Source organism: Protomyctophum bolini (assembly GCF_963924005.1).
Source record: "Protomyctophum bolini genome assembly, chromosome: 20".
In the NCBI taxonomy this organism is placed as follows: Eukaryota; Metazoa; Chordata; class Actinopteri; order Myctophiformes; family Myctophidae; genus Protomyctophum; species Protomyctophum bolini.
Genome location: NC_137881.1, coordinates 22,107,611 through 22,121,972, shown reverse-complemented (window position 1 = coordinate 22,121,972; position 14,362 = coordinate 22,107,611). Strand labels below are relative to the sequence as shown.

Sequence of the window (14,362 nt, the reverse complement as noted above, 5' to 3'; positions counted from 1 at the left end):
AAAATGTTGTCTCTGAGATGTAGTGGAGTTAGAAGTGAAAGTATTGGAAATTGGAAATACTCAAGTAACGTGCAAATACCTCAAAATTGTACTTAAGTACAGTACTTAAGTAAAAGTACTTGGCACGTTTTCTGGTTGCCAGTTTTCAGTGGCATGTAAACGCCCGCTGGGCCGTGTGCCTCTTCATCTGTGGACCTCAGCGCCACCCTCTGCCCCGACGCAGCGTGAAAAGAGACGCTTGGTTCCATGCAACCCGCCGCTGGGAGCCCTCGCTCCTAAAAGCTGCTACAAAAACTCAGATCGCAAACACACTCAAAAGACAGTATGCATATTAGTGACACATGTGCGTACACGTGCGTACACGTGGCGACACAAGGCAAGTCGGGGTTCTTACGTGCAGACATGTATTCGCGCACATTCATCTCATCTAATCCTTATCGCCTTTGGGCACGCCTCTCTGTCCATAGATCTGCAGTACATCTTGTGATTACTTTATATTCTCGTGTTGGCGGATATTTCAATTATGATTTAGAACGGTGTCTCAGCCAACTTCCGCAAGCCCCCTGTCAGCTCTTAACCTCGATTCCAGATGTCCCTCACATGCCGTATGCACTTGGTTCTGCACTAACAACACTTTGTGCAACTGTGTGTGTGTGTGTGTGTGTGTGTGTGTGTGTGTGTGTGTGTGCGTGCGTGCTCGCAAAGGATCTCTCCCCCAGACACAGGCGTGCCGTGCACTAACAACACTGTGTGTGTGTGTGTGTTGTGTGTCAGTGACATCACCTCCCACCATCCAGATCTCCTCTGCCTATTGTTCCTCTCTGGAGCACTCAGAGAGGACGGACGGACGTGTGTGTGTGTGTGTGTGTGTGTGTGTGTGTGTGTGTGTGTGTGTGTGTGTGTGTGTGTGTGTGTGTGTGTGTGTGTGTGTGTGTGTGTGTGTGTGTGTGTGTGTGTGTGTGTGTGTGTGTGTGTGTGTGTGTGTGTGTGTGTGTGTGTGTGTGTGTGTGTGTGTGCGCGTGCGTGCGGTCAGTTAACTAACAGTCTGTCTCACTCACTTACTCACTCTCACTCACACACACTATCTCTCTCTCTCTGTCTCTGCTCTGTCCTCAGAGCTCTTGATGTGTTTAGCCGCTAAACTTTAGCGTTTAGTGGCTCTGGCCTGTAAGGTGTCGGTGACTTCATTGTTCAGAAACAAAACCCTTTTTGACAGACGGACAGCTGGGCAGCATCAAACGTACATTATTTGAAAATTACATGACCACAAACTACAGTCTAACGTGGCCGAAACTTAATTGGCCGTATAAGTTGGTGTCATTTGGCGCCACAAACTGAATTGGATCATTCACTGACATTGATTATTTTGACAAAGAGATTTAGCATAGAGGGAAATACTAGAAAGAGCTAGCATTCTAAAGCCTTCTAAATACTGACCTAAGTTTTATGAAAAACTTCAAATATCTTATTCAAATTTTAAAAAAATGTTATGTTGCTATATACTGTACTGTACAAAAAGCCCCAAAGGGGTTCCTGTCCTGAAGAGTAAGTTTTTCAGAAAACTTAGGTCAAGATATAGGCGTTTTTAGAATCGGCCTGGGCCCTAAATGGGATCAACACAACGCTATTAGTCCAATAATCAAATCGAAATGATCTCAACGGATGTCTGGACTGTCGAGTCACCTGCATTACTTACAGGAACAATATTAAAGCTTCATAGTTATTTGCCTAACTCTGACTTTTTGCCTCCCCCAACACCCCTCTTATCTATCTCTCCAAACCCATCCTTCTCCCCTAAATCTCCCCATGGCTCTCTCTCTCTCTCTCCACCCCCCAAACCTCTTCCTCTCTTCCACACTGGAAGGTAGTGAAAGTGGTCGGAGTACCCCCAGCCTATCCACGTATTCCGATGGAAAATCCCCCTCCTCCTCTGGCACGTACGTGGCCGCGCCACGGCACTTCCACATACCAGGTAGGCTTGATGCCGCCGCATGGCTCTCCTCCGTCCGGACAACCTACGCCGAAACTCTCTTCCACCACTATATGCTCTGCATCCTTATATAACCCTTTCTAAACACTGATCTGGGGCCAGTTGAGTTTGCAGTGGTTGTGGGTATACTACTAGGATAGGATCCGACGAGGATGACGTTTTTTTTGGATAACCCTCTTGTTGTTATTGTTTTCTATTGTGCCGTAATGGCGTCTTTCCAAGTCCCTGCGATAAGGATATGGGATAAAACCTCAGAAGAACATGATGTTTTGCCAAAATGTCTGGAAAGTCCGGTGTCATGCGTTATATAGCCAAAACACTTTAGAGGCCATCGACGACAACGGGATGTATGATAAAATCCTGGGCGCTGGGTGTTACTAATAGAAAGGACGGTGAACTTCGTCCAGGGCGATCGGGGTGTTAATTGCCCATTGTCATAGTCTCTGTCGGGTGGAAACCTCATATGTCCAAAACTGTTACTTTTCAGGAATCAAATTCAAAAGTATCAGATCTACAAGCTTAAAACAAGCATTGGAGCCTGTGGTTCTGCTACTGTTGATGCTTTTGTCTGACGCAGTATGATCACGTACTGTAGGCCATTCATTTATGGAAAAAACCCCCCACTAAAAGTTACAAAAATGGACATAAGAGGTTTCCTTCCATGTCGTTTTTTTTTCTTCGCCGCATCTACCGTTGAATATGCAAATTGTTAGTGCCATGCACGCACAGCTTGAGATTTCAAATCCAATTCCGCAACCCCTCCCAGGACGGCCATCGACATCTGCACAATTACATCGCGTCTCGCGAAATTCCCCCGATGCGCCGTGACAGCGGTTGACGCTAAACAGCACATCGTTCATTATCTCCAGACTTCCTGCACTGAGGAATCCCTTTCTCTCTTCCTCTCTCTCTCTCTCTCTCTCTCTCTCTCTCTCTCTCTCTCTCCGATGCCACACATTGTTCCCATCGAACAATTACAACGTTTAATTGCAGAGTTTGTGGAGAGAAGAGAGGAGAGGAGGGAAGAAACAAAAAACCCTGAGCGGCGGAATAGCAAAAATCCCCAAAAAAAGACAAAAAACAAAGCCAGCGATTATCCACTTTAATGGGCTTTCCTCATCATGGTCCACACACAACGCACACGCACCAACGCACGCACGCACTCTCATATGGATTCGCTTTCACATGGCTGGCAGGCAGCACTATATAAAAGAGACGAAAAAGACGAAATGACCCACATGTTTTTCTGCTTCTCATGACTCATGTTTCTGATGCGGGGGGGGAAGGGGGGTAATGTGGGACAGTTGTTGCTAAGCATCTCTGATGAACGAAGGCCCCTGTCTGGGTCCACTGTAGTTAACCACTTGAGCCAACTACGAAAATAGCAAAACATCTACAAGCCTCAGTGTCAACACCAAATGGACCCGCAACGGGTCAGAGTTATAGAGACCTGTCAATCTGGGAACGGATAACAGGATGTTGGCCTGTTTGGTCCGCCTTCGGCCCTCCTCTTCCTGCGTGCCGCCTATGTTTTCATTCCCACTAACAACAATCTGTACACGTTCTGGAATGGCCCTGCTGACAGATTCAGTGGGGCAGCTCGGAATCTGTTCTGGAGACATTACAGATCTGTAAACTCCTCGTGGAGCCCTTTGTGACGCATTGTGAGCTTGTACATCGGCTATTTTCGGCAGAGATATTCAGGAGGGGGGGTGGGGGGAGGGGGGGGATTAGCGATCAACAAAGTGTATATTGTAAGGTTTAAGTGGTTCAAGCACTTCAGAATCAGCTTTCAACACGGACATACTGGCCCCATTAATCACATTATCAATCAACTCAGTAATTCAACTTTTATTTTGCTGCTATTATGCTAATTATTTTGTGTGTGATGCTGTATTTTCTGGCCTCACACTCATTGTTCGCTCTCAATGCAGTTGTAAATTATTTGATTCGGTGCCTTGATATGATGAACAATTAAGTATTGTACTAGACAAGGCTCTGGTGTTTTAATCTGTTTTAAACGTATTAATGAATTTTCCCTTTATGGTTCTGCGTCCAAATAACGTGTCATAACAAAAAAACAAAACGGAATTGATATATTTTGCACATGTGCTCTTGCATGAATAATACCAGAGAGAGTGATGAATTTCCTGACATGTCACAGTCAAAGAAAATGACAGATGTCTTGCATTTGAGTCGGGCTATGCTGCACTTTCATCGACTATTATCTCCTCATCCTTTCAAAAAATAACTGCTAACTCATGCTTCTTTTTTCCATTCTCTCTCTCTTTCTCCCTCTCTCTCACCTTGGCTTCTTCCATCGTCTTCTCTCTCTGGCTTCTCTCCTCCCCCATCTTCAGAGACTAAGGTCAAAGTCGATAATATCTATAGAAAACCCCCCATCTACAAACAGCATGGTACAGTTACAGTCCACTTCCGTCTTCCTCTTTTTAACGACTTCCTGGGTTTTCTCTATATTGGTCTCGTCTCTGCACGATGTGTGTCTGTCGCATGTCGCCGCCTTGAACGTCACTTCGCCCAGAGTGTAGAGTAGAAGAGTAGCGACAAGCTTTGATCTCGCCGCAAAGCGAGTGCCTACGTGCTATAGTTCCAAACATTGCTCCTATGGCTGGAACTATCCCATTGAGATAGATTGAGCACTTCCGCATTCCATTGTTACAATGGGAGTCAACGCTAGTGTTGCCACTCTCTTACTATATTACTCTGACTTCGCCCATCCACCCACCCACCCATCCATCCATCCATCAACCCACCCACCCATCCATCCATCCATCCATCCACCCATCCATCGCAATTCTTTGCATTGACTTTGTATGTAATCGCGCTGCTCTAACCATCCAAGTCTGAACGCACCTTAAGAGTTTATGCATTTAGACCGGCGGTTCTCAGCTGAGGGAATCAAATTGTTCTTGGCACAGAGGTGCACACCTGGTGGAGGAAGAGTAAGAACTGTGGGGCACAATGTCGCCAAGATGTCTACAAATCAGCCCTGATCAGTAGAGAGAGAGAGAGAGAGAGAGAGAGAGCTGTGTCCACTTCAGTGGTCGCAACTTAAGCTGAGATTTATACTCCGCTGAATGACGGCGGCACTTGCCGGGAACATAACAGATCTCGTTGTCGGCAAGTGCACTCTTCGTCACACGACTGAGTATGCAGCAGGTGCAAGGCAACAACTCACACCTGAATCTCAAGCTTGTAGATCAGTTTTTTTTTCAAGTGTTAAATTATTCAATATGTCGGTAATTTCTTTGTATCTTTAAGTTACTTTATATAAATTCATATAACCTTTTGATCAGTTCAAACCGCACCAATGCAACTAGTCGCAACTCCTTGCAACAAAACTAATTCCCATAATTCACTGTGTTGGTGTTGTTGTCCATCGCTAGTTTGTGTCCTTCATAACCACATGGTGTTGTTTGTATGTTGTTGTTCAGTTGTTGTTGAACAAACTCATGCCAATGCATACTTGGTCATACAGCCAGAGTCGCGTGCTGGAAGCATTTCCGGCATGCGACTCGCAAACGGAGTACGAATCAGACTTTGGAGAAAGACAAGATAGCTAGGTAACAATGTCTCCCAGCATTAAAGAAGTGGTTCATCCCACACAAATTACTTATTCTTCTATCGATTATACACACACACACACCATGTTTTTGTTTTTGTCACATTCCTGAGCCAATAATTGGATGACAACTTAACTGGAACAACTTATGCCGGCCTATACGCAGTCTGTCACACAGCAGCGTTGCGTGGCGGTAAATAGAATGAGCTGCAGGCTAACAGGTTGTATAAGCTTGCAGGTCTGAGGCTGTACTTCCAGCACGTGACACCGCGTACGTGTGCACCGCCACCGCCGTACCACAAAGTAGAAGTCAGGCATCTGGAGAAAGCCGAGCTAGCCGAGCTTAGATAACGACGTCCCCCCATGCCATGCATGAGGCGTACATCCCCCCCCCCCCCCCAAGGCACGGTCTTTATCACAGCCGCAGAAAGAAATATCATCTCTTCTATTCATCAAATGTGACAAGTGCTGCAAATCAGCAGCACATGGCGCGTATCTATGGATTTATGAGCTAGCCGTCCGCGGCGCAGATTGCACGTAGCGTTACTAGACGTGAGGTCACTGACGAGGGAACGCATTATGGCGTGCGCTGTCTATCTGCCTTATGAAATGGATACTTTGTTCTATTCTGTTTTTTTCCCTCCCTTTTTTGATCGACTCCCGTCTCCCACCCAGAAATATTATTCCCGTTCCGTAGACACCGAAATGAGTATAGTGGAATGATGATGACGTGATCTAGTGTTTCATAACACTAGGGGGGGGGAGAGAGAGAGAGAGAGAGAGGGGGAGAGAGGGAGAGAGAAATGAAAACTGAAAACCAAAATGTAGAAAACAAAAAATAAAGGGACCCAGTGCGATAGATAAGATGGATAGATAGATCTCCAGTGAGATGCAGCGATCTCCATTTATGACGTATAAGTGCGTGGATGCGGCGGGTTGTGAGCTTGTCGATCTGCTGTTTTTCTGCGAAAGCCTTCCCCACAATACGGATGCTACAGGGTTAAGTGGTTAAGCTCAATACCTAAGCAAATACGTAAATGGGATTTAGGATTTAACTAGGATGTGGAGGCTTGTAATGTACTGTATAGGCTAGGAGGCTACAGGCAGCTGTCCTTGTACTTATCTGTGCGCACACACACACACACACACACACAGACACACAGACACACACACACAGATGTGTGTGACGTTGTGCCGACACATGAATGGTTAATTAAGTGTGGTGTAATCATGTAACCTGTTTTACAGCGTCTAGAGGCTCCTGGCAGGATGGGGAGGAGACCAAGGTGGGTCCACGCTGTGTGTGTGTGTGTGTGTGTGTGTGTGTGTGTGTGTGTGTGTGTGTGTGTGTGTGTGTGTGTGTGTGTGTGTGTGTGTGTGTGTGTGTGTGTGCGTGCGTGCTCGCGCACATGCACGCTCTCGCGCGTGTGTGTGTGTGTGTGTGTGTGTGTGTGTGTGCTACGAATGGCGATATGGACAATATAAAAACGAAATACCTATATAGCCTGTATTGATATTGAAGAATGAATATACATTTTCTTTAAAAAAACACACACACACACACACTCCTGTTTTAGAAAATGTTTTTGAGTGATTCAATTAAAGCCAGGAATAGACGGACGTACACTTAAATGTGCCACATTGTCACAATATCCCCCAGATGACAAAATCCCAGATCTTGGGTCTATTTTGGGATTGAGTTTATCGTAAAACATCACGATTATGGCCTAAGCGTTATATCACATTACTGATGTCACAATGACACAGTACTATAGTCCTGATACGCTTGCAACATGCGCACGCCTGCAGTGATAGCTCTCCATCTATACCCGCCTCACTTCACTCACTGTTTTGTCAACTCTGGCAAATTCACCACATCTACTAACTAATGAACTAACTCCGTCATTTCATCATCCATACTTCTCTCCCCCTCTCTCTCTCTCTCTCTCTCTCTCTCTCTCTCTCCCCCCCTCCCCCCTCCCTCGGCAGAGGACCAGCTGGATGATCCTGAAGAGTGAGATTGACGGACAGATGGGTCCAGAAGACTTCTCGGACCCACGTAAGTCCACAAGCAGCCTGCCCATCGACACCTCCGAGCCTAGTGAGTGTGTACCGCTGCCCCACACACACTGACACAGATGTGCGCGTGTGTGCGTGCGTGTTTATGCCAATTTGTTAAAAACTAAAAGAAATCCTTTCTCTTTCCCCGGCAGCCTTCCCCTACAATAAGTCAGCCTCCTTACCCGGATATGGAAGGAATGGCATCTACAAGGTATAGTATATGGTCCTATTTACCTGACCTTACATTGTGGGGCATGAACTGTTTGAACTGCTTGTAGGAGGCTGCGGTCAATCAAAGCCAGGATTGAACGGCTAAAACGCAGCTTCTACCCCAGGACTGTCAGGCTAATGAACTCTTAAGTCAAATAAAATGTGCTGTTTTTAATATTTTTAATATGCTGCTTAGTTTTAATGAACTGCACTTTGGGATGTTATGCTTATTCTTCTTTTTTTAATAGGTTTTAATATACACTGCTGGTCCTGAGTACGATTTTCGTTTTATATGATTTAAATGACAAATAATTGAACCTTGAACCTTGACTGGTTGTTTTAAAAGGAACTTTACTAATGAGAAAGATAATTAGATCTCTAGATAGTAGTAGATACATTACATTTCAGAAAATATTCCAAATATTCCCCGTCCATTAGAAGAACAGCAATCAGTCACCAGAAGCAGGGACCTGTGTTCTCTATGAGTCTAGCATTCATTAGAAGGACGATATCAGTCACCAGAAGCAAAGCATGTCTGTTTTCAATGAGTCTAACAGTCATTAGAAGGACGATATCAGAGATGTCTGTTTTCAATGAGTCTAACATGGTTATATAGAACTGGGGCATGTCCGATCAAATTAATATCAAATATCTAAATATCGAAGGGAGAAAACCGCCCGCACTGCACACAAAGGCCAGAGTAGACTTGAGAATGACTTGCCAATGTTTTGCAATGTTTTGCGAAAGTGAAATCCCTGTTTAATCATCATTCAGCTGGAGTCCCGCAGGGGTCTCTATTTGGTCCCCCCCCCCTCTACACCGTACCCCTTCACTGAAAATAAACGATAATGGAGTATCAAAGTCCGGACGTCACTCGCTCATCCCCCGGGTAGCAGAAGTATTTTCTCTATGGAAAATAACATTGGGTCATCATCGTCTCAATATTTAAACAATGAAACAAACAAAAAAACAAACAATACCAGCGATAATGTCATCGATATCGGCCTACGATAGTCAGTCACTCATATTTGACACAGGCTGTTTCTGCTGAAATTTGTATGAGTTTGCGGTGGCTGTATAACATTCAACATTCGACATGCAGCAGCTTTGACAATTCTACTGGTTTAGAAGACATTCGTAGAACGGGCCTCGGGTAATTAGTAATTACAGCTAAATAAACTACTGCCCAACATTAAATAGAATAAAGAGCAGCAGTGCTGTGTGTCCTAGGACTGTGGTTTGTGACCCAGTGTTTCTACACCGTAGCGAATCCACCAATCTATACAGTGGAAAAACAAAAAGGCAACAAATATGTAACTGTTATGCAGTTAATGCTCTCTCATGTGAGGTCAGCCGAGTTTGTGTGGCATCGCCTCACCCCTCACATCTGACTTCCATTGGCCACTTTCAATGGCATCATGGCACGAGACACGCACGCTGGCAACCCCAAAGCATGCACGCAAACACACACACACGCACACACACACACACACACACACACACACACACGGCACACGCACACACACACACACACACACACACACACACACAGCTGGCTTGCAGGGTGTAATGTACGCTCGCGCCAACAACCCGCACGTGTCACTTAGGGACACAACGCCACATGCAGATTAACCCCTTAAGACCGATGAGGCCGATTCTTGCAAATGTCTTTTAAATCTAAAAAAGAGTTTTCTGGAAAAACTCTGTGGTATCTCCAAACTTCTTCATCATGTCAAGACCCCGTCTCAAAACATTTGAGTTTCAAACTTTCAAATAATGATTCAGAAATTAGCACACATTTTCTACGATTAAAAATAATAATAGAAAATTGCAGATCTACAAGCTGAGCTGAGGTGAGCTTGTATATCTGCTATTTTGTAATGGCGAAAGTATAAAATAATGTTTTATTATTATTTTTATTTTTTTGGAAACTTTTTTTTTATTTAGATTTTTCGGTAAACAGGTGGGTCATGTTGGGCATCACAGTACATTTCATAATTGTTACAAGTGATTTGTTATATTCTAGTATTAACATTCATACAGTCCCAGGAGAGTAAGGGTCCCCTATTTGAATAGTTTCAGTCGCTCCCAGTGACAGAGTTCATGATAGTTATACATCGGTATTCCATCATTTTTTAATTCTAAAATGATGCATGCTTTTTACTGGATTAAACTTGGCGTTACCTTGCACTTTAGCTCTCCTCCTTTGTTCTTCTGGCGTTGTAGTTTTAGCTAGAGCGAGGTCCTGGCACCGGCCCGGGCCACGGGGGTACCGTGTGTGCGTTTGATTCCTGCCATTCCCTACTGAGGGAGCGCCGCGTTCCGTACGTCAGGCACTGGAGTGCGGCTCGTCAGGCTCGTTAAGGGCAACGAGGTGTGCCTGTCGCCACGCTGGAGGGGGTCACGCCCAGCGCACCGCGCGGATCAAAGGCTGACCACTTAAACCCAGTGGTGGAAAGTTACTAAGTGCATTTACTGAAGTACTGCACTTAAAGTACATTTTTTATTTGTACTTTACTTTGTAATTTAGAAATGTTGTACGTACTTTTCCTGTACTACATTTATTTGAAAACTTCAGCCCTACAGTATATACATTTAGACCATTTTAAAATAGCCAATCCAGCTCACAATATGTAGAGATGTGATGCATTGTGAGCTTGTAGATCTGCTTGTTTTTTTATATTTCTGCATTTCTGAGTATTACAGAGTATTACTATATTGCAGTATTGATATTTTTACTTAAGTAAAGAATGTGGTTCTTTTTCCACCACTGCTTAAACCCTCTAGATTTAGTGTACTGGACCTGAGTTGGCTCTGCACTTAAACCACTTTTGTTCTCTTTGAATCTCTTTGCAAAAGAAAAAGAAAGACAAAAGGCCCCTTTGGCTAATGTTCCCTCCAGAGTGTGGATGCTGGGGTTCAAGTGGTAATGTGATGTCACCTCCATCCTGCATGGATGGCCCTTGCTGGAACCTGCCACCTGCAGTGTTTAACATGACCACCGTGTGGTGCTGTTTCTCAGGTATCAAACCACCATCAGGTTGGCTGGCCAGTTATGGTTGTGAGGAGAAGAAAACAAGTCGGGGCCCAATATAGACCCCTGGGGCACCCCAGTAAACAAAGTATAGGGTTTAAGAGGTCAAGGCCAAGCAAAACCAGCTCAAGGCGAAAGCAGATCGTCTCTGTTACTTTTCAGGATTCAAATTCAAAAGCATCAAAAGTAGCAGACTTTAGTAGCAACCTCAATCAGCATCAGCTGCAGTGCTCATGCTGAGACATAGGGACATATACAGCCATAACACACAAAGTCTCTCATAAAGCCCTAACCACACCAAAGGGTCCAGACGGTTTTAGTGTTGTCCCTGCGGTGTGATATGTGTCTTGTTGCACGTTGACCCATGTTGACCCACGTTGACACAACGCATGGAATTCAATGGCCCAAACCACACCAAAGGGTCCAGACGGTATTAGCGTTAACTCCTTGCAACCGTTTGGACCCCGAGGAGTCGCATGCATGGTGACCCTTTGGTGTGGTCAGGGCTTAAGAGCGGTCGCCACCGCTCAAAAGTGAAAGCTCATCTTGTTTCGTCAACACAGGAAACGAATGAGTAGCATGTCAAGAAGGACGAGGATGTCAGCGCACTGCAGCGCCACATAGCTCTGCTATCAGCTTACATAGGGATCTGACGCTATAGTAGTAGTGGCTCCACATGCAATGGGGCCTATAGTTCACTAGAACTACAGTTGGACTGATTCTCTGCCGTAGAAACCTTGTATCTCTAATGTGCCGAGTTGGAGATATACGAATGCCCTGCTCGTACTTCATCATCAACTATTGAGGATGTGCGACACACTGTGAGCTTGTAGATCTGCATTTTCTTAATAGCCAACATATACAATTGATAAAGGGGTTAAGGCGATTGTGGTGCTGCTACGTTGACTACTTTTGCTGGGGACCCCCGGGCAGGGAATGTGTTCACCACTTTCACTGTCCCTCAAAATATCCCCCCCCCCCCCCCCCCCAAAAAAAAAAAGAATGTTTGTGCAACACTGCGATCGACAAAGCAATGCATGTACAAAACAAAAACACTTTCAAAAGTTGAAATGTGGAGATGCAAGGTTTCCATTGGACAGTGTGCATAAGCAAGGCGATACCACACCGGGGGGTATTTAGTCTGGGGTCTAATGATGTTATTACTGCCCTGCTATGTGTTTGTTGACGGACAGAGGACAGACACATGAGCGCTATAGCTGAGAGGAGAGAGGAGGAAATGAAAGCTCAGAGGTGGTGTTGCATTCACAGTGGGAGGGAGGGACACTGTAGATTAGTTTTACGACTGTACTGAAGGGCTTAACGTTTTTATTCATGGGTTTTTTATTATATTGTGTCCGGGTAGCTCAGTTGGTAGAGCTCTCGCCTTTCTTTGCACCACGAGTTGGTGGGTTGGATCCTGGGGGCACCGCCAACCCAGCGTAGGAGCAGCATGGCTTGGGTGTGACTCAAGTGAAATATAGCTGTGTGACTGAGGCATCAACTGGTGTGAAATGTTGCAGACATTTCACATTTTTGGATCATTTATTCGACCGTGCTCTCGGTATGTATACAGTGACATGCCTGAAGTAGGCCTACAGTATAAATCATGCATTAGCCCAACATGTTAAGTATATATCAAGTGTATATTAAATTTAAGAAAGCAAGTATGTATAAACTGCAGGTTGCCTATAATGATTGCATATTATTGAAGGTGGAGCAGTGCAAGTGAGTTATTCTGTAGTGTGGGAGTATACACTTTTCATGCCCTACTGAGAAACTTAATGTATACATTTATGTGTCGGCTCAATGAGTCTCAAAACTGCATAATTATGCTGCTATGTAACCCCAGCTTCAGTAGCACTAGGTACCGGTCTGCTTTTTGGAAGCACTGGTATGAATGAATGTTGTAAAAATGATGTTTTTATGGTTTAGGGGTGTTTCTTCTCTGTATGTAGTGTTTTATGTTGTCTGTTGTTTATTGGACCCCGAGTCTGAACAAATAAAGTTGATTGATATATACACACCTGGTACAGTACATGCCCGTTGATAATAACTGCTTTACGAGGGAGGGTCATGGGTTCAAACTCCCCACCACAGCTCATGTGTCCCATCCGTGAGTGAGACGGATCGGATCACGGCTGCTCTCCATAAGACTGTCGGACAAAATGTCCTATCAGGCTGAGTGATAAAAACCCTCTATCAGCTTATCAGTGTGTGTGACTGACTGTGCATGTGTGTGCGGGTGTGTGTGTGTGTGTGTGTGTGTGTGTGTGTGTGTGTCTGTGTGTGTGTGTGTGTGTGTGTTCCTCCTTGTAACCCCGAACATATCTGAAGCCAGTCCGGGGCGATGATACAAAAGACTTAAAGTTGACTCTGGACAGTAACGCGATGGAGGCACAGAGTTAGCCTTCTGACCTAGCCTGTTCTCCATCTAATCTCTCTCTCTCTCTCTCTCTGTGTGTGTGTGTGTGTGTGTGTGTGTGTGTGTGTGTGTGTGTGTGTGTGTGTGTGTGTGTGTGTGTGTGTGTGTGTGTGCGCGCGCTGCAGGCTGCAGAGATGGTTGAGGACGAGGCAGATCCAGACTCCCACAGCTGGGGAGGCATGATGAGAGGTGAGAATGACTCCCAAGATAAACAGATATTTTTGAAAAATCGAAGAACGACTGACATCTTATTGACAGCTTTTTCAGATTTTCTTTTTTTTATTTTTTTTGCATTCCTGAGCGAATACTTTGATGACTGGGGGTAGAGTCTCCCACTGAGTCTCCTATTTTGGCTCAGGAATATGACAAAAACAAAAACTATGTTAAGATATGAAGCACATATCTCAAGTCACAGCAGAGCTCCAGTTCAGCTCTGTGATCCTCTCTATTGTATAAGCTGCGTGCTTTAGTCACGTACTGCTGACCCTAGAACAGCCATTAGAATGGCAGCACGCACACGTGTCACACGCGCACACGTGGACAAATTATGTCATTTTTCCAGCTGCACATTTATTGGTTAGCCAATCAGCCAGTCAGGCTGTGTGTGTGTGTGTGTGTGTGTGTGTGCGTGCGTGCCTGCGTGCGTGCGTACGTGTGCTGTAATGTAGTAACTTTTACGTGTAAATACTTAAAAGAATTGAGTGACAAAGTGTTGTCAAACACTTGTGTCAAAATATACTCAAAGTACTCATCATGCAGATTGTCCCATTTCACAAGTTTTCTATAGATATTCTGAAAATAGCAGATATACAAGCTCACAACACTTCAGCCAAAATATACATGGGGCTGAAGTGGTGTACTGTACGTACAGTATGTTGTGTGATAAAAGTATCTATAGTAACTAAACTTTTTTTTTGTAAAAGTACAATATTTGCCTCAGCGATGGAGTGGAAGTGAAAGTATTGGAAATTGGAAATGCTCCAGTAACGTAAAAATAATTACATACCTCAACATTGTACTTATGTATAGTACTTGAGTAAATGTACTTAGTTACTTTACACC

The 14,362-nt window shown here is 44.7% G+C and overlaps 1 protein-coding gene across 1 annotated transcript in view; it reads left to right on the top strand.

The window, feature by feature from the left end:
• ablim2 (actin binding LIM protein family, member 2) overlaps window positions 1-14,362 on the top strand; it is a 76,212-nt gene that overhangs the window by 56,558 nt on the left and 5,292 nt on the right. The window contains exons 15-20 of the mRNA XM_080792604.1: window positions 1,865-1,972; window positions 4,351-4,407; window positions 6,822-6,859; window positions 7,563-7,674; window positions 7,787-7,845; window positions 13,426-13,489. Coding sequence (XP_080648730.1) covers window positions 1,865-1,972; window positions 4,351-4,407; window positions 6,822-6,859; window positions 7,563-7,674; window positions 7,787-7,845; window positions 13,426-13,489 — 438 coding nt within the window. The remainder of the gene's footprint in view (window positions 1-1,864; window positions 1,973-4,350; window positions 4,408-6,821; window positions 6,860-7,562; window positions 7,675-7,786; window positions 7,846-13,425; window positions 13,490-14,362) is intronic.